The sequence below is a fragment of the Cricetulus griseus genome, chromosome 5 (assembly GCF_003668045.3).
Source record: "Cricetulus griseus strain 17A/GY chromosome 5, alternate assembly CriGri-PICRH-1.0, whole genome shotgun sequence".
NCBI classification, from domain to species: Eukaryota; Metazoa; Chordata; class Mammalia; order Rodentia; family Cricetidae; genus Cricetulus; species Cricetulus griseus.
In genome coordinates, this window is record NC_048598.1 from 3997180 (window position 1) to 4015725 (window position 18546).

General features: G+C 43.5%; 1 protein-coding gene across 1 annotated transcript; it reads left to right on the forward strand.

Annotated features, from left to right (window-relative positions):
• The first annotated feature begins 1090 nt into the window (after positions 1 to 1090).
• On the forward strand, positions 1091 to 17953 carry Flvcr1 (FLVCR heme transporter 1). Its single transcript, XM_027418694.2, is given in 11 exon segments — positions 1091 to 1258; positions 1261 to 1922; positions 4866 to 5010; positions 9405 to 9545; positions 11657 to 11724; positions 12694 to 12797; positions 13245 to 13355; positions 13781 to 13886; positions 14254 to 14365; positions 15060 to 15127; positions 15346 to 17953. Coding segments are annotated over 11 exon segments (1647 nt in total). The 5' UTR covers positions 1091 to 1203; the 3' UTR covers positions 15421 to 17953.
• Positions 17954 to 18546: the final 593 nt, after the last annotated feature.

Below are 18546 nucleotides of genomic sequence, written 5' to 3' on the forward strand. Positions count from 1 at the left end.
TCCCAGCACTCAGGAGGCAGAGGCAGGCGGATCTCTGTGAGTTCGAGGCCAGCCTGGTCTCCAGAGCGAGTGCCAGGATAGACTCCAAAGCTACACAGAGAAACCCTGTCTCGAACCCCCCCCCAAAAAAAAAAACCCACAACCCTGTTTTGACTTGTTTGAGATAGGGTTCCTTTGTGTAACAGTCCTGGCCATCCTGTAGACCAGGCTCTGTAGACCAGGCTGGACTCAAACTCACAGAGATCCGCCTGCCTCTGCCTCCCGAGTGCTGGGACTAAAGGCATGCGCCACCAACGCCCGGCTAACTCACTTTTTTTTTTTTTTTTTAAATAAATTCACGGCAACCCAGGCACTGTGAGTTCATCAGTGCCACAGCCAGGCTTGCCCATGAAACAGATTTCAGGCAGGCCTGGTGTGGCGCAGGGTAGGGTGGTGTCGCACATCTTTATCCCCAGCACCCAGGAAGCAGGGACAACCTTGTCTCCACTGAGTCTCGGGCCAGGCAGGGCAGCAAAGAGAGACCTTGTTTAAAAACCCGCGGGAGGGAGGGAGGAAGGCAGGCCGGCCGGGTCTATCTAACGCCCGGCACCCTGTGTTTGCACACAGCATCCCACAGAGAAGCAGGCTGACTCTGACACTGCGCGCAGCCCCGGGAGACCCCAAGCCCTCCGGAGCTCCCGGCTCCTGCGGCCCTGGTCGCCTGGGAGGAAGACGAGGCGGGCGGGACTCGCCCTGCCCCATCACCTTCATCGGCTGGGCGCACGGAGGCGGGCGGCTTCCGGCCGCACAGGGGCCTGCTCCTGCGGAAACCGCTTTCGGCGGCGGCGCTCTCCCTCCAGGACAGCCCCAGGATCACCGCGCCCGAGCGGGAACACCGCTCGCCCACCCGCCCGTCCGCCCGCCCGTCCGCCCGCCTGCCCGCCTCGGGCTCCCCTTTCCTCCCCGCACGCTTGACCCCGCCCCTCCGCCCGGCGACTCCCTGATTGGCTGTGCGGACTGCGGGGGCGTGCCGCGATTGGTCCGCGGGCCGTCACCCCGCGATGCGCTGGGGGCGGGGCCTGCCGGCGGGGAGCCCCACGGCCCCGGAGCGGCGCGCGCAGCTCCACTGAGCGCCTGGCGTGGCGGGCGAGCGCTCCTCCGTGCCGGGTGGGAGCGTGGAGCCGGCCGGGCGCGTAGCGGGGGCGGGGCGGGGAGCCGGGAGGCATGGCGCGGCCCGACGACGAGGAGGGGCCGGCCGCGGCGCCCGGGCACCCGCTGGCCAAGGGTACCTTCCGGTGCTGAGGGGCGCCCCGGACGGGGAGGCGCGCGCGGAGCCGCACGGCGGGCCCGAGGCGGAGCACGGAGGCCCGGGGCCCGGTCCCGCGATCGCGGCAGCCCCGGACGGCGGTGCGCGGGGCCCGCTGGCGGCGGAGGAGGAGACCCAGGCCCGGCTGCTGCCGGCGGACGGCGGCGAGGACGGCCCGGTGCCCAGGCGCTCGGCGCGCACGGCGCTGTCCCCGCGGCGCTTCGCGGTGCTGCTGGTCTTCAGCGCGTACTCGCTGGTGAACGCCTTCCACTGGATCCAGTACAGCATCATCAGCAACGTGTTCGAGGGCTTCTACGGCGTGTCGGCGCTGCACGTCAACTGGCTGTCCATGGTGTACATGCTGGCCTACGTGCCGCTCATCTTCCCCGCCACCTGGCTGCTGGACACGCGCGGCCTGCGGCTCACCGCGCTGCTCGGCTCCGGCCTCAACTGCCTGGGCTCCTGGGTCAAGTGCGGCAGCGTGCGGCCGCACCTCTTCTGGGTCACCATGCTGGGGCAGAGCCTGTGCTCCGTGGCCCAGGTCTTCATCCTGGGCTTGCCCTCCCGCATCGCCTCCGTGTGGTTTGGACCGAAGGAGGTGTCCACGGCTTGCGCCACCGCGGTGCTGGGCAATCAGGTAAATAAAGACCGCAGCGACTGGGATGCTGCCGGGCGAGCGGGCAGGCGAGCGGGCGGGGCCGGGGCGACGAAGCGTGCAGACCCGGCGCCTGCCCCGCGGGAAAGCCGGGCTGGGGGGTGGGGGTGGCTGCAGGTTGTGCTTATTCCCGGGCGGCAGTGACAGACAGCAGTGACAGGTGAGGAGCACAGCTCTGAGGAAGGGCAGCCAAGGCTGCCCTCTGGCTTACACACACACAGGCACGCACGGTCACCCCTGCAGAGGGAAGGTGTGCGGCTCTGGGAAGTTTGCTTCCATGTTGTCTGTCTCTGGGACAGCCCCGATTTAATTGTCTTAGCAGTGAGCCCAGCCCGGTCCGTACCGAACAGGTGTAAGTGGATGTTCACAGTATCTGCTCTGGTGGAAATCAGAGACTTGGCAGTGTTACCGAGCTCAGTTATTAGCTCGTAACAGTCAGTCAGTGGAAGGCAAATCGCTGATCGTGGAACGGTTGGTGGTTTCGTTAGCCAAGGCTCCCTTAAGAAATAACCTCGTAGGGAGGTGACGGTGCACGCCTTTGCTCCCAGCACTCGGGAGGCAGAGGCAGGCGGATCTCTGTGAGTTCCAGGCCAGCCTGGTCTCCAGAGCGAGTGCCAGGACAGCCTCCAAACCCACAGAGAAACCCTGTCTCGAACACCCCACCCCAATAAAAATTGACCTTGTTTCCCCCACCATCATAAATTTAAATGCCACTAGAATTCCAGAAGCAATACTAGGCTAAAGGTCTGTTTTTTGTATGTGTGGGCACACACTCGAGCACGATTTATTTTTTTATTTATTTAGAAATAGTGTTTCTTTCACTCTGGGGAGCTGTCCTGGAATTCACTGTATACTCCTGGCAGGCTTCAAACTCTTGAGCCTCCCAAACACAGGAATGAGCCACCACACTAGTTTGTATTTATTAATTTCAGGCTAGTTCTCTTATTGTAATTTAAGTTCGTAGTAGAGGGCACTGTAACACCAGTAAAAGTTACCATTGTAAAGGATATTTAGTATTCATCCAGTTGAAAGAAATCTAGTTTAAAAAATAATCCATACCCCTTGTTATACATATATTGCTACATGCTGCTATGTAACCAGAAAATGTTACTTTCTTACTTCAAGTCTCATTTGGGTCAACATCGTGGTCTAAAATACCCCCAAAAAACTGAATGTGTGTGCTTATTTTGTCAGATTTACTTACTTTCTCTAAAAATGCAGAAGAAAGGGTCACTTAAACTGTAATTGCTGTGTATTCAAAATGATTTATTACTGATACCTGAGTGGTTGTTGCTTTATATTTGGATTGCGGATGTTTTCCTAAGATATTTTTGTTTCTAAATTACATTCAAGATTAATGCTTCATTGATCATAACAAAAATATTATCAACTCCATATCTACCAAGCATCAATTTTATGGATAATAAATGGAAACATTTACTTATAGGTGGGCTTCCCCTTGTCAGGACATTTCTGGGTCTTCCTCTTCTCTCCTGGTTTTCATTCCTTCCTTAGCTCCTGTAACTGTACAGTTGTTCATTACAACAAAACATGCATTTCCAGCCCCAGTTATGGAGTGGTCATGCATACTTATATTCAGAAGCATCATACAGTCACTAAGAGCTTGGTGTCGTTACAGTGATCTCTGTGCATGTGTCATCCAGCTTAACATTGTAAGGTTAGGAGCTGTCAGCTTCCCCACTTGATAGATAAAGAAATCGAAACTTGAAAGAATGGAATCATTTTCCAAAGGTAAAAGTGTGTCTGGTTCCTGATCAGCAGCTCTTTCTTAAACCTTTCAGGTCTCTAGAGAGAACTTTTGAAAATACAGTGGTTTCCCAGAGTACTTCAGTGTTTACTGTGAATTACAAAACCTTTCTAATGTGTCACCACATATATGAATTTGTCTATGCTGAACATTTTATATAGGTGAAATCATATAATGTGTATTTTTTGTATGACTCAGTTCTCTGTTTCAAAGTCCATGATACAGACTATCTCAGGACTTCATTCTTTCTTGTAGATGAATATACTTTAGTATGTGAACATGCCAGATGAAAACCTAGGTTATTACCATGTTTTGGGTCTGTGAATGAGGTTGCTGTGAGTGTTTGTGTATAGTTTATTTGACCATCTGATTTTAGTTTGGGGGCATGTACCTACAAGTGGAAATTAAACATCATTTCAGTTCTGTGTTAAATCTATGAAGAAATTACCAAACTGTGTCCATAGTGGCTATATCATTTTACATTTGTACCTACAGTCTACAAGGGCTCCAGTTTCTCCCATTCTTGTGAACACTTCTTTTCTGTTTTCTTTTTGTTTTTTGAGACAGGGTTTCTTTGTGTAACAACACTGGCTGTCCTGGAACTCACTGTGTAGACCAGGCTGGTCTCGAACTCCCAGAGATCTGCCTGCCTCTGCCTCCCAAATGCTGGGATTAAAGGCTGTGTGCCACCACCACCTGGTGTAAATACTTATTTTCTGTTACTGTAATCATACTCATCCTAGTGGATATAAGATGGAGTATCATTGTAATTTTGATTTGTATTTCCCTTAACAACAAGGTGTTGACACTTTTCCCCATGTTCTTTTTAGCTGTTTGTGTGTCTTCTTTGGAAAAACAAACGTCTTTTCACCTTTTTGCTGTTGGGTTATAAAAGTTCTTTATTCTGCATGCAAGTTCCTCATCAAATATGATTTGGAAATATTTTCCCCATGTTGTTTTTTTAATGCCTTATCAGATATAGGGGAGAGGTTTGGCAAGTTTTCCCTTTACAAAAGTAAAGGTAACATTAGAATGGGTTTTTTAGGGTTTACAGAGCATCTCTAAACTTACTACTCTTTCTCTTTATGTTCTGTTAGATGCAACATATACTCTTTATTTCCTATTAATAGCTGCTAATGGGACTGTTTATTTTACAGCTTGGAGCTGCAGTTGGCTTTTTGTTGCCACCTGTTTTAGTGCCCAACACACAGAATGATACAGACCTTCTGGTTTATAACATCAACACCATGTTTTATGGAACAGCATTTATCTCCACGTTTTTATTTTTTTTAACAGCAATTGGTAAGTGAATTGTTTGTCCTAAGGCTTAGATAAATGCATGACAAATATTTGAGAATAACTAACCCTGCAAAGTTTTGCTGATGGTGTCTCCAATGCTGTTTGTTTTGTTCTTGCCATGCAATGTCTCGCCCAGGTACTGAACGGAACAGCTCTAGGGATATGCGATGGTAACTCCATGTTTTGTTTTGTTTTTTAAACATTCTAAAGGGTCTGAAGACTAATCAATCCCATTTGCCTTTTTACTAACTCAACTTGGCAAGTGCTCACTTCAGACGCGCTGCCTGGCTTCCCGCCCATATTCATGTGTGTGGTGTGCATCTTGTACTTACCAAGCCTGCAGCTAGTTCCCGTCATGCTTTGAAATGACGCAAATGGGCTACCACCTTCCCCTTCATAGGAAATTCCCCTAGGGATCCCCAGTTTAAGATTAACTGGGTCTGAAATTGTTGACCTGTGAATGAGCCTGGGCAGCATGAGCTGTTCAGAATTTCAAACTGTGGCAACTGTCTGCTTGTTAGGCCACTTCAGCAAAGCCCGGCTGCCATCATCCGTCCCTGAGTCCTCTCGTCTGGGCCTGTCTTTTGAAGGAGTCAGTCAGAGTCAGCTGCAAGCAGCCATCACCAGCTTGGAAGAAGCTTTGGGAAGGTCTGCTTTTTTTTTTTTTTTTTTTTTTTTTTTTTTTTTTTTTTTTTAGTTTGTTTTTAAGGGGAAGCAATTTTGATTTTAGGGGAGAAGATAGGCAAGGTATATCTAAAATGCATTGCTGTTGCTGTAACTGGAGTAGTGCCTGAGTTAGACACTCAGTATCTCTTTAGGCTTTAGATTTACATATTAAACTTTTACCTTGCTATGATTATTAATATTTTGTGATCTCCAGATATGAAGTTTGCGTTTTCAGAGAAATATCTGCCGATTACCTGGGTAGGTGAGCTGCAGGATCAGGTATAGGAAGCTCAACCCACATCTGTAGTTGCCCTTTCGATAATGAACGGAATGTTCTCTCAGTGGCATCTGAAGTATGCCAGTGAGTGTGGTTGGCTTCTCAATCTTTATCTTTGCAGTTAGCCGGGGAGTGGCATATTTGTACTGTGCACACTGCTGAAAGGGCAAGTTTTTCTTGTACTGTTAGTATTTTAACAAAGTTTTAAAAGAAATCTATACTGGTGAGCCTCTTAAATCTGCTTTTCCGGTTGGTGTATTTCGCTCCCTTGACGAGGCGGGAAATACTGCTTCTATACACTCCAGAGAAATGGGTCTTGTGCTTACAGTAGGTTTAAGTACAAAATGTCTTTCAACCATTTATTGAATCTTCAGTTAAGTTGAACTTCTCTTCACAGACATGAATGATTAATTACATAAGACATCTTCATAAATAGAAAGACTGGAGAGGTGGCTCTTGCAGAGGACCCAGAATCTGTTCCCAGCACCCGTGTCATTGGGTGGCTCACAGCATCCTGTAATTCCAGCTACAGGGAGGGGATTTGACTTCTATTTCTGACCTCTGTATGCACTGCAATCACATGAACAAAACCCAAGACACACATACACAAGGAGTTAAAAGTTAAAATGTCTTTAATTAATCGTCAATGGAAAGACAGCTCAGAGGTGAAGAGCACTCCTGCACTTGTTGCTGTTGTAGAGAACCAGGTTCAGTTCCCAGCATGCACATGTAGCTAGCTAGCTATCTCACAGCCACTTGTAACTCCAGCTCCAGAGAATCTGATGCCCTCTTCTGAGCTCCATGGACACCAGACATTAATGGTGTACATAAAAACATGCAGGCAAATCACTCATACACATAAAATAAGTCTAAAATAAAAATAAAATTTTAAAAAATATCTCTAGTTGAAGTTTTTTTTTACATGATATGTATATCTATATAAAAACTATTACAAGTAGGTTTTTGAGTTTTCAAAGACAGGAGAAAGAACAATAGAATAGGTATGACTATTGGTTTATTATCATTTGTAGTTTGAGAAATTAAAGATTGAACTATTTATATATCTAATTAATTATTGATGTACTTGTGGCTTATGGGTTGAAAGTGGAAATAGAACTGGAGGTGTAGAAACAATGGAATAAGAAGGGCTTGTTTTCAGTCTGTCTTAGTGTCCTACGTTTTTAGTCTTATAACTCTAGACACAGTATAAAAGCAACCTAAAATTAATCACGGTGGCTGGAGGATCAGGAGTCCAAGGTTCTCCTTGGCTACAGGAAACCCTGTCTCAAAAAAAAAAAAAAAAAAAAAAGCAAGAGACTATTATTATTGTTTGGAAATTGTGGCATTAAATAGAAAGGCAACTTGTGTCATCGTCAGATATATTTGCTGAGGAAGAAAACTGAATTTGCAAATTCTTGCTTGAGGTGTCTTATTTACTAAAAGAGATGAGCTTACAGCCTTCTAAATTCTACTGATAATTACTTAAAAGTTCAACCAAATCCATGTTAATTTATGTCTATACTTAGCAGTTTTTAGTAACATGACACATTAAACTTGAATTCATCAGTCTCCCTCAAAGACTTCCTTAAAGATTCACCTTGTGTGGCCTTCCTTGTCCTTGAGGGGTGTGTATGTGGATGGAACCTGCTGGGAATCCTAGCAACTGACCCTACCCTTCCACTGAATCCACACGAATTCCTTATTCTTGGAGAATCTCGCCTCTCATTTGTGAGGCAGACGTGCACCAAAACGTGGGAGGATGCACACCACGTGTTGGTTCTTATGCCTCAAGATTCTTTACCAGCACTCAGGAGGCAGAGACAGGTGGATCTCTGTGAGTTCGAGGCCAGCCTGGTCTACAGAGCGGGTTCCAGGACAGCCAGAGCTTCATGTAGCACTGAGTCTGCCCCTCTAATGTTGTGTAGCCAGTGGGTACAGAAGTCTGCCCTTCTAACGGTACATCATTGGTAGGTACGGGTTACATTTGCCAAGAGATAGTTCATCTCTCTGGAACTAGAGGATGATACTTATAACTGAATGGAGCTAAAGACTGGTGGGGATGGTTTTTAATTTATGTAAGTTTTAATCCACATCTGGTTCATTTTGATTTGTTTTGCCATAGTAAATTAAAACCTTGGAAAGATATTTAAGATTTACTGGAGACTCATGGCTACATTTATTTATAGTCTGAAACCTTGATTTACTACTGTGAAAATTTCGTATTACCTATGCTAACAAAAAGAAATATATCTCCTACCCAACTAGGCTACAGAGAGACTGGCAGGACAGACACGAGGCCTCCTAACAGTGCAAGGATCAGATAGGGAGAAAGGAAGAGGAAGAATTGCAGCAGCTAAAGTTTTGTGTCCACCAGGCTCCAATGTAAGGATGCTACAAATAAGTACCTATGAGTTCTGTCCCTCCTGAACTAGTTCTGAGCTCTGGAATAGATGTATATATACTTAGTTTGGTTTTAGTCACATCATAATTTTTTCCAACAAAAACTTCAATTTTTTATTTTTAATCAGCAAATAGAGAGATGACTCAACATTTTGTGGGCGTTAGAAGGATTGCCACTCCCCCGTAACTCTTAGATATGTCTGTGTATTTGGGAATGTCCAGGAATTTCTGTGTTTAAAGTCTCATATTCCATCCTGGAGATTCTGCTTATTAAAATTTGTATAGAGTCTCAAAATCAGTATTAATTTTAAATTTCCAATCAGAGGCATCAGCCCTAACCCACTTCAAATTGCAAGTAAAGTAGGCCTCTTCCAACCAAGAAGAACTTGCTGTGAAAGGGAGAAGAGAAAAGGGGAAATGATGACAGGGAGGAGGGGCGGGGCTCTGTTGGGTAACGGTTTCTCTGAGAGAAGAGGAGGGAGGTGGAGGGAAACACAGAATTACACTCCTTTAGAAAACATGACGTCACCCATGTGCTTCTCTCCTACTTTTTGACTTTACCTGTGAATTCTAAATTACATTTTTCATGAATTTGCTGATGTGTACATCTGGGGTCTCTGGTAATAGAGACATGGGAAGGTCACTGAATCCAAGCATTCCGCTCTCCCAAGGGACTGAATTTAGAAGTCAAATCCTTGATATAGTAAACATTGATCTTGATTATAGAAATGGAGTTATCAGTGGGCAAAGGTATCTCATTGCCAGTAGTTTTTCAGTTCAAATGAATTAGCCAGATCTCTGAGTTTTACTTCAGAGAGCTAAAAGGAAAATGCCAAACTATTCTTCACTTAGAAGTCAGTGAAGATAAAAAAAAAAAAAAAAAAAAAACAGAAAACAAAAAAAAAAACTTTGCCATAAAAGACTTTGACTACCTCACTACTTCTAAACTAGATTCTCTCCTCTCACTAAGAAAGGAGATATTTAATCGTGTGTAGTGTGTAGGTGTAATATATGTACATTAGTCATGTATGATCCTTTTCACACATGTTCCCAGTGTTCACGGAAAAGCCTCTGCTGCCACCAAGTCAGGCTCAGGCAGCTCTGCGAGACAGCCCTCCTGTGGAGTACTCCTACAAGATTTCCATATGGAACCTGTTCAGAAACATCCCCTTTGTTCTGCTGCTGCTCAGTTATGGTAAGTGGCATTGTGCTCACTGGTGACCATGTACACTGAATTTTTCTTTTCTTTCTTTTGTTTTTTCCGGAGACAGGGTTTCTCTGTGGCTTTGGAGGCTGTCCTGGCACTCGCTCTGGTTGACCAGGCTGGTCTCAAACTCACAGAGATCCGCCTGCCTCTGCCTCCCGAGTGCTGGGACTAAAGGCGTGTGCCGCCACCGCCACCGCCACCCGTCTTCATGTACACTGATTGATTGATTGATTGATTGAGCACTATGGATTCTTTTATTGAAATTAGTGGCTTGAACATTAGTGAGGTCGATTCATGCACTCCATAGCATAATCATGAACTTAAGTGTGGAGCTAAAGGCAAAAGCACCTAAAGGGGTTTTTGTTTTTCTTCTATGTTTTTAAAATAATAATAATAAAAAAGGAGATCTCGGAAGTACTATATGCTTTTTGAATCCTGGTGCAGTGTTACATCTAGAATGTAGAAGTTCTACTTGCAGATATATTTAGAGAAACCTACCCTGTGTTTAGGAGTCAAATCTTAATATCAATTGCAGTCTCACTTTAAATATTGAAAACCTGGGGGGAAGGTTGTGAAATGCATATTGATAAGACAACAGGTAACTGAATTGAAATACATTCACACTATGGACTATTACATAGTAGAGAAAACCAATGAACTAGAATACAAAGTGTCACTATGAACCACAAGACAAACAGTTGAGTGGTTAGACCAAGTTATAGATGAACACTATTTATAAAGTTTATATGCAGAATAATTCTAATTATTCATGAAGACACATATGAAACTAAAAACTCCAAGATCAAAATAGGAGTACTTTTGGAAAAGAAAGCATAGAAGAGGGAAATTAACCTGAAGCAAAGATGGCACTGAGGTAACACCTGACAAAGATCAGTGACGAGAGAGTATATTATTCACTGTGGTCTGTGCGTGCTTGAACACTTTACAGTAAACGAGGATGACATAATAAGTTTAAATCTCAGCTATATTACCAATCCAGTGCCTTCGACAGAGGGCACACCAGGGTTTGAGACTTTGAGACGGCACATTCCTGAAAACCAGCTGTGTACATTCTTCTCTGTGTTCTTTTATTCTCTCATGAATTGCCATATAAGCCTTTGCTTCAAGCGTAAGGTCTCTGAGACAAGCATTCTGTTACGTTTTAATGATATTTTTTTGTTTTTTGTTTTCCTTAAGGGGTTGTTTGTTTGTTGTTTAGTGGGGTGTGGTGCTGGGAACCAAACCAAGGGCTTATGCATACCAGGCAAACCCTGTCATTGAGCCCTGCTGCACTTTGAGCACCACTGGCTGTAGCTCGTGATACTTGACAGTAAATGTTGGCTTGAGTGGTGCCATATGCAGAGTTACGTGTGCAGACATGATTTCTGATCCACATGCCTGAATCAAAATAATGTAACAAAATCCTAGTTTCCGTTTCTGCTGCTACAACAAAATGTCCAGTGTTGGATATTCTATAAAGAAAAGAGGTGTGTATCTTTGAAAAGTTCAAGACGACGTCGTCCCATCTGCTCAGTCGCTGCTGAGGAATCCTTGGGAGCATGATGACAGGGGTAAAATACGACTTTGTGCCAGGGAGGCCAAGCTGTTTAGTGACCTCAGCTAATAACAGACTCACTCCATGAGACCTAAATGAATCTTTCTGAGGAGCCCCTGGGCCTCATCTCCTTGTTCTAGGCCCCACCTCTTGACGGTTTCATCGACTTTGCCCTGCCCATGGGGAAATTCCAGCACGGATCTCTCGTAAACATAGTGTTCCATCCATCTGTCCATTTTGTGAAAGGCTACAGTGGTGGTGTTTGCTCTTCTTGATGGTCTGAGAACATTACATATCATGCATATTACACATTATACACATTACACATTATACACATTACACATTATACATATTATACATTATACATTATACACATTACACATTATACACATTACACATTATACATATTACACATTATACATATTACACATTATACATGTTACACATTATACATGTTACACATTATACATATTACACATTATACATATTACGTAGTGCTCCTTATTGTTTCATAGAATGATGAACTTACTTCTTTTCCTCATAGGTATTATGACTGGAGCATTTTATTCAGTTTCAACATTATTAAATCAAATGATTTTGACATATTATGAGGTAAGTTTTGTTTGTTTTGCTTTCTGAGACAGAGGTTTTAATGGAACACTGGCGTGTTTGGAACTCATTATATAGACCAGGCTAACCTAGAACTTGAAATGACTTTTCTGCCTCTGTCTCCCCAATGCTGGGATTACAGGCATGTGCCACCATGCCTGTCAAGCTTCTGTTTTTAAATTGTATGCTTGACCCAGACTTTGTCTTTAACAGTATAGTATAATTTGCCTTAGGGTCCTTGTTGATGTAAAAGACTGATGTCTGTGTTTTAAAAGGCAGCATTCCATCCACAGCTAAGAGAGAGAAAAAGCTGAAGAAAGCAGACTCAGGATACAAAAGGCAGAATGGGTCTCACAGTTAGAGGGGCCAGATTCCTGAGTTGTCGGTGTGATGCCTGGCACATCACACCGTTCTCATTTGCTCTGGTCCCCTGGACTTAGTGTGTAAGTGCAATCCAAAATTACTATCTCCCATACTTTTTATTAAGCCTATTTAACCTAATTTGCAAAACACACATTGAAAGTAAAGATTATTAGCATTGTGGCAAACCTTAATTTGGTTATATGGAAAAACACAAAACCTTGTAAGGGATGTAAGCTTAAATGTCAAGGTTAGACTGGCCTCTCTCTTAAAAAGGAGCTGGCACTTCTACTATGTAAAAGTGTTGCCCTTTACTCTCTGTTTGCACATGTATAAATGTTTTCAGAGTCTTAACGAAAAGTAAGTACAACCACGGAGTACCCAGAAAATGTTTCCTTTTTTATTTATTATTTTATAATCATTTTTGTTGTTGCTGTTGTTTTAAAATACCTTCAATAAACCACCCTCTCCAAAAACAAAACTGTAGCCCATGTAGGGAATCTTTCTATTGTGTGCTTAATTTTATGTGATTATTTCCAGTAACCATGTAAATGGATAGGAATATGAACCACCATTTTGAATTAGAAATATCTGATTGTCAAATTGTTTTAGGGAGAAGAGGTTAACGCTGGAAGGATTGGGCTAACACTGGTGGTAGCTGGAATGGTGGGCTCTATTCTTTGCGGCTTATGGCTGGATTACACCAAAACCTACAAGTAAGTTGCAGTAGGTCTGTGCATGGTACATAAGTGAAGATATATTGACTTTAAAGAATGGGTTTCACTAGGTAGCTCAGGCTTGTTTGGAGCTCATCATCCTGCTTCAGCTGCCCAACTGCCAGGATGACAGCATTGTACCACCACATCTGCCTAAGGCTAGGGAGGCAGTGTTTCAATGGTCTACCTACATGAATGCTTTACAAACCTTCCTACCGCTTTGTAGGTTGTTTCTAGCTAAAAAGAGCCCTCCTGAGGAAGCGCCAGGTTCCAGACAGACTTTATCTTGTCTTTTTAAACGTAAAAAAAAAAAAAATGTTATTTTCTATGGAAAGATTATTGTTGAGCTAGCTACATTATCCACAGATAAGAAAGAGTGGTTTCCATTTTTCTCTGTGCCCTAGGAAAATCAGAGGGAAACTATTAATAATTTTGTCTTTGTTTTAGACAGACAACTCTGATAGTGTACATTTTGTCTTTCGTTGGAATGCTCATATTTACCTTCACGCTGGACCTTCAGTACATCTCTGTTGTGTTCGTTACTGGTGGGATCCTTGGGTAAGTGTCAGGTGTGTAGAAGAAATAACACCTGCCCCCATGATTCTGAAGGAGCATGCAAAAGGCCCTCCAAAAGTTCTTTAGATATTTTGTACTCTAAAAGTTCCATTATTTACTTATGAATGTACAATTCCTTAGAACTATAACAAAAATGTTTGGCCAGGCAGTGGTGGCGCACGCCTTTAATCCCAGCACACGGAAAGTAGAGACAGGTGGATTTCTGTGAGTTCGAAGCCAGCCTGGTCTACAGCGTGAGTTCCAGGACAGGGTTCAAAGCTATACAGAGAAACCCTGTGTCAAAAAAAAAAAAAAAAAAAAAAAAAGTTAACTATTTTGGTATGCCTTTGGTGAAAAATAGATGAGCCTTATCAGCCAAAGTGGCTGCCCCTGTCATAACCCAGTACCTTGTGGTCTTGCTCTTCTAGCTTCTTCATGACTGGCTACCTCCCTCTGGGCTTTGAGTTTGCTGTTGAGATCACTTACCCTGAGTCTGAGGGCACGTCCTCTGGGCTCCTCAATGCAGCCGCACAGGTAATCCTCCCTCTGCTTCATCTTAGCCACATTGGGGGCGGCAATTCCAAGCACTAGGTAGACAGATGCAGGAGGACCAGGATTCCAAGGCCAGTGTTAGCTGTGTAATGTGTTTGAGGCTAGGCTGGCTACATGAGACTTTGTCTCAAAAAAAAGAGCAAACAAAATCACAGAAAGCAAGGTGATTCCTATGGTCAGGGAGCAGTGAGCTTGGCCTGACTTTGTGGTTTAATAATCCTGATTTTCAGTGGTTGTTTCTAGAAGCCCAGTCATAAGGAAAGGCGGTTAAGGAGGGTTCTGGGGAGGGGGGTGTCCTTGTTTTCAAACAGCAAACTTAACAAAAGTGATTTCACGGATTTTACTTTAGATATTTGGGATTTGGTTCACATTGGCTCAAGGAAAGCTCATGTCAGACTATGACCCCATGGCAGGAAACATTTTCCTCTGTGCCTGGATGTTCTTGGGCATCATACTGACAGGTGAGTGCTGAGTGTGCTGCCTGTATTCCGTTCTGGGCCGTGCTGTTTCATGGCGTTGCAGAAGTTAAGAATGAGAATAAGAAGCAGAGCACAGTTTTCCTCTTAGGGTGTGAGTCTGTCCTTTCATTTTGGCGATTCCAAATTTAATACCATTACTCTGCATAAAAGACAGTTCTGGGGCTGGAGAGATGGCTCAGCAGACCCAGGTTTAATTCCCAGCACTCAAAGGGTAGCTCCCAAGAGTCTAACTCTAGTTCCAGAGAATGGAATGCCCTCTTCTGGCCTCCTGGTACTGCACAGACATAAATGCAGGCCATACACTCATATATGTAAAATAAAATAATCCTAAGAACTTATAAAAACTGTATAAATTACTTAACTTGTGTGTAAGTTGTCTTATCACCTTCTTCTTGGACGCGGGCATCTCAAACCTCCGTATTCAGAGCCGAATTCACTGTGTTCCTGTTTCAGTTAGTACTGTGGTCCATGCAGCCGACCACACGAGGACATTCTAAAGTCACCACTCTCCTTCCCTTACTACAGCCCCGCCCCACACGCTGTATTCGCTAGCTGAGGGGTCTCCTCAGCTGCAGCTGTGGGGCTGACCATCCCAGCGTGACCACCGTGTGTTACATGTTATGGTAGAAAAGGAGACAGTGACCAGGTTGTGTAACTCTCGGTGCTTGTGTTTCAGCGTTGATCAAGTCTGACCTGAGAAGGCACAACATAAACATGGGACTCACGAACGGCGACATTAAAGCTGTGAGTAGCATTTTAATGGCTTGACTCTGACTTTACAGGGTAAATGGGAAACCATTCTTGTTTAATCAGTAACTTTTTTTTTTGTTGAGTCAACAATTAACTGTTAGACAGTCCTCGATTGGCTGTTAGACCGTCAACAATTGTTAGACAGTCAGCGATTGGCTGTTAGATTCCATGTCAGGTGTGATACATCCCTTCAGTGTCAATTATTTCTACAGGTGACAGTTGACAGTCTGATGGATCAGAAACCGAGAGTGGTGATGCTGTCCAAGCAGTCAGAATCCTCACTCTGAAGAGAGCACAGCACCTGGCCCTCAGCATAGGGTGTGGCTGCATCCTAGGGAGCCGTGTGAGCGGTGAGGACGCTTACGTGGAAATTATGGGCTCAACTCTGAATATTATTTTGTTTTATTGTTGCTTACATCGTGTTAACACTACCGTCATCTAATGCCATTATTTTCAGTTGTGTGTTGTGTCTATGAAAACATTCCTGACTTTTTTCAGGATGTTTTGTTTTTTATGGGGCTCTAGTTCCCATAAGACACATAAGACTATGCAGTTCCTACATAAGCATGCCCAATGCGTTTCCAGTTAGCTGTCGTATCACTGTGCTGACCGTGGCAGACATCACAGTGTGAGCACTGAACACCATCTGGAGGCCCCAACTCGCTTGAGGACAGGGCTGGGATCGGGATTCCAGAGGAGCCCTCAGATTTCCCCATCGTGTGTGCTCTTGTTATACAGTGCGGTGACACATTCTGTTCCACACAAAACAATAGTTGAATACACAGATTAAATCTGTTACACTCTGGTGAGCTAAGGGGTGAGGCCCACAAAGATCGGCTGGAGTTCCTCCCTGTGCTGCCTTCATACAGACAAATGGTAATCCTGTATTTTTCAGTGCAGCTTGAAATAGAATAGTTTTCCACCCATTGTCTATTTACTCCCTTTCAAGAAAATGTCATCATCTGTGTTAAGGATAGCTAATGGTTTCTTGCATCACATCTGTGTTTCCTTTGGCAATACCTAAGATAAGGAGTCTGTGATAACGTCAGAGAGCCCACGTGTCTCCATTCTGTGGAGAGCCCTTGAAATACTGGCTGCTGTGTTTCTCTTGAGAGTTGTCACGTGTTCTGTGAGTGCTGGGAACAGGCTCTCCTCCACCACAGAGTGCATGTCGTCACCACTCTGTGGACATGGTCTCTCTTTTTACATGCTCAGGGCAAGGAGAATGGGCCCAAGTGAGTTTTCACAGTGCCTACCACTGTGTCTTGTTTACAGTGAGAATTAATTGTCATTGATGTTCTGACATTTTATTGACAATAATATTTAAATAGTGTAATTTTGTAAATTTTATGAAAAATTTACATAATATCAAAATGCACACAGAAAAGCCAATCATGTAATGAATATGCTTGAAGCAGATGTATCTTTGATTTATGCAAAATATGCATTGATTTATTTTGATATTCTGTTTCATCAAATTGCTATGAGCTATGTGGAATCTGACACTGGAAAATGTACTAGGAAAACTTTATATCACTCAGGATTGGGAATTCTGAGTCCTTGGTGTGTTTCTATCATGGTAACCCTGGACACATCATTTAACCTCTCTGGAAGCATTTTCATGATCCATGAAATAAATGCTTTCACTGTGATCCAAAACAATGGTTTTCGGGGAGTAGAACAACCCTTTTGCAGGGACTGCATATCAGATATTTATATTACGATTTATAGCAGTAGCAAACTTACAGTTATGAAGTAGGAACGAAATAAGTTTTATGGTTAGGGGGTCACCACAACCTTAAGGAACTGTGTTAAAAGAGTCGCAGCATTAGGAAGGTTGAGAACCACTGATCTAAAAGATGTTTTGCTGGGCAGCGGTAGCTCACACCTTTAATCCCAGCACTTGGGAGGTAGAGGCAGGTGGGTCTCTGTGAGTTCGAGGTCAGCCTGGTCTACAAAGTGAGTTCTAGGACAACCAGAGCTACACAGAGAAACCCTGTCTTGAAAAAGTAAAAACAAACAAATAAAAAAAATCTTTTAGAAATAATGTCATTCAAAATGGAATAGACCAAATCACTGGAGCACAGGAACTTAGGACTCTAGCTAGAGAAGAGCTCCATGGACAATGGAGCACACAGTGTGACTGCTCCTGTGTACACACAGGGAACTTTTAACCTTGCTAGTCAGTCTGCGGTAGTTCAGGCAGAGTCTGTGTAATCAGTAACTTCTTTTGATATTTATGTCACAGGTTGAAAACAACCAAAAATACAGTCTCCCCCGACTGTTTCTATTTTTAAATTGACAGTGCTGTTTACAACAATCTTGTACTTGTTGATTGATTTCCTGAAAATCACAGATGAAAGTTGGGATACTTAATGCTTGAAAAGCATATGTGTGCACTGTTTGTCACTGTTTGGAAAAGGGATAAAATATGATGTAATAGTGCAAAATAAACTAATGGTGTTCTCAGTATTTTAAGAGAATGTTATGGATAATATATCAGGTGAGAATTTGATATAATTTTGTGTCATGGTTTTATTAGTAGTAATTGTCACCTGTGTCAATTTTAATCAGATGATTTTAGGAACAAAACTAGATGGCCTCAGAAGCTGATGCATTTGTAAGATGTTATGAACATAGCTTTTGTCTTTTGAGAATGTTGGAGAAATGTCTTGTGTGAAAATGTTTGTGTTAATAACTTGGACAGCCCCTGTGTCTGATGTCTTCATTCCTGTTCTTATTTTTGCTATTTTTATAATTTCCTTATGTGCTTGTTCCTCATTATTTCATACTTGAAATAAATTTATTTTTTTAATGCTACTCTTGTATGTCTTTTAAAAATGAGTTCTGGTGCCTGGTATATGTGGTAAGTTAGAAAGTGATTATATGATTTTACAGTGAACCACCGAGAAACAAGTCCACTGTGACCAGCACTCTGAAGAAAATAAAATATTTTATTTACTTAAAAATAATGTAAGAGGGGGCTGGAGAGATGGCTCAGAGGTTAAGAGCACCGACTGCTCTTCCAAAGGTCCTGAGTTCAATTCCCAGCAACCACATGGTGGCTCACAACCATCTGTTATGAGATCTGGTGCCCTCTTCTGGTGTGCAGATATACATGGAAGCAGAATGTTGTATACATAATAAATAAATACAATCTTTAAAAATAAATAAAAAGTAATAATAATAATAATGATGATGTAAGAGTAGACTGGGACAGTGGCCTCACTGAGGACTTGAGTTTTGTTGCTAACATCCTCATCAGGTCACAACCGTCCCAGGGATCCAGCGCCCTCTTGTGGTTTCCATGGGCAACTGCACTCACGTGTATATGCCCCCACACATGTGCATAATTTAAATAATAAAAACAAATGTAACAAGAATCCTAACAGCTTAGAGAGGCTGACTTCAGC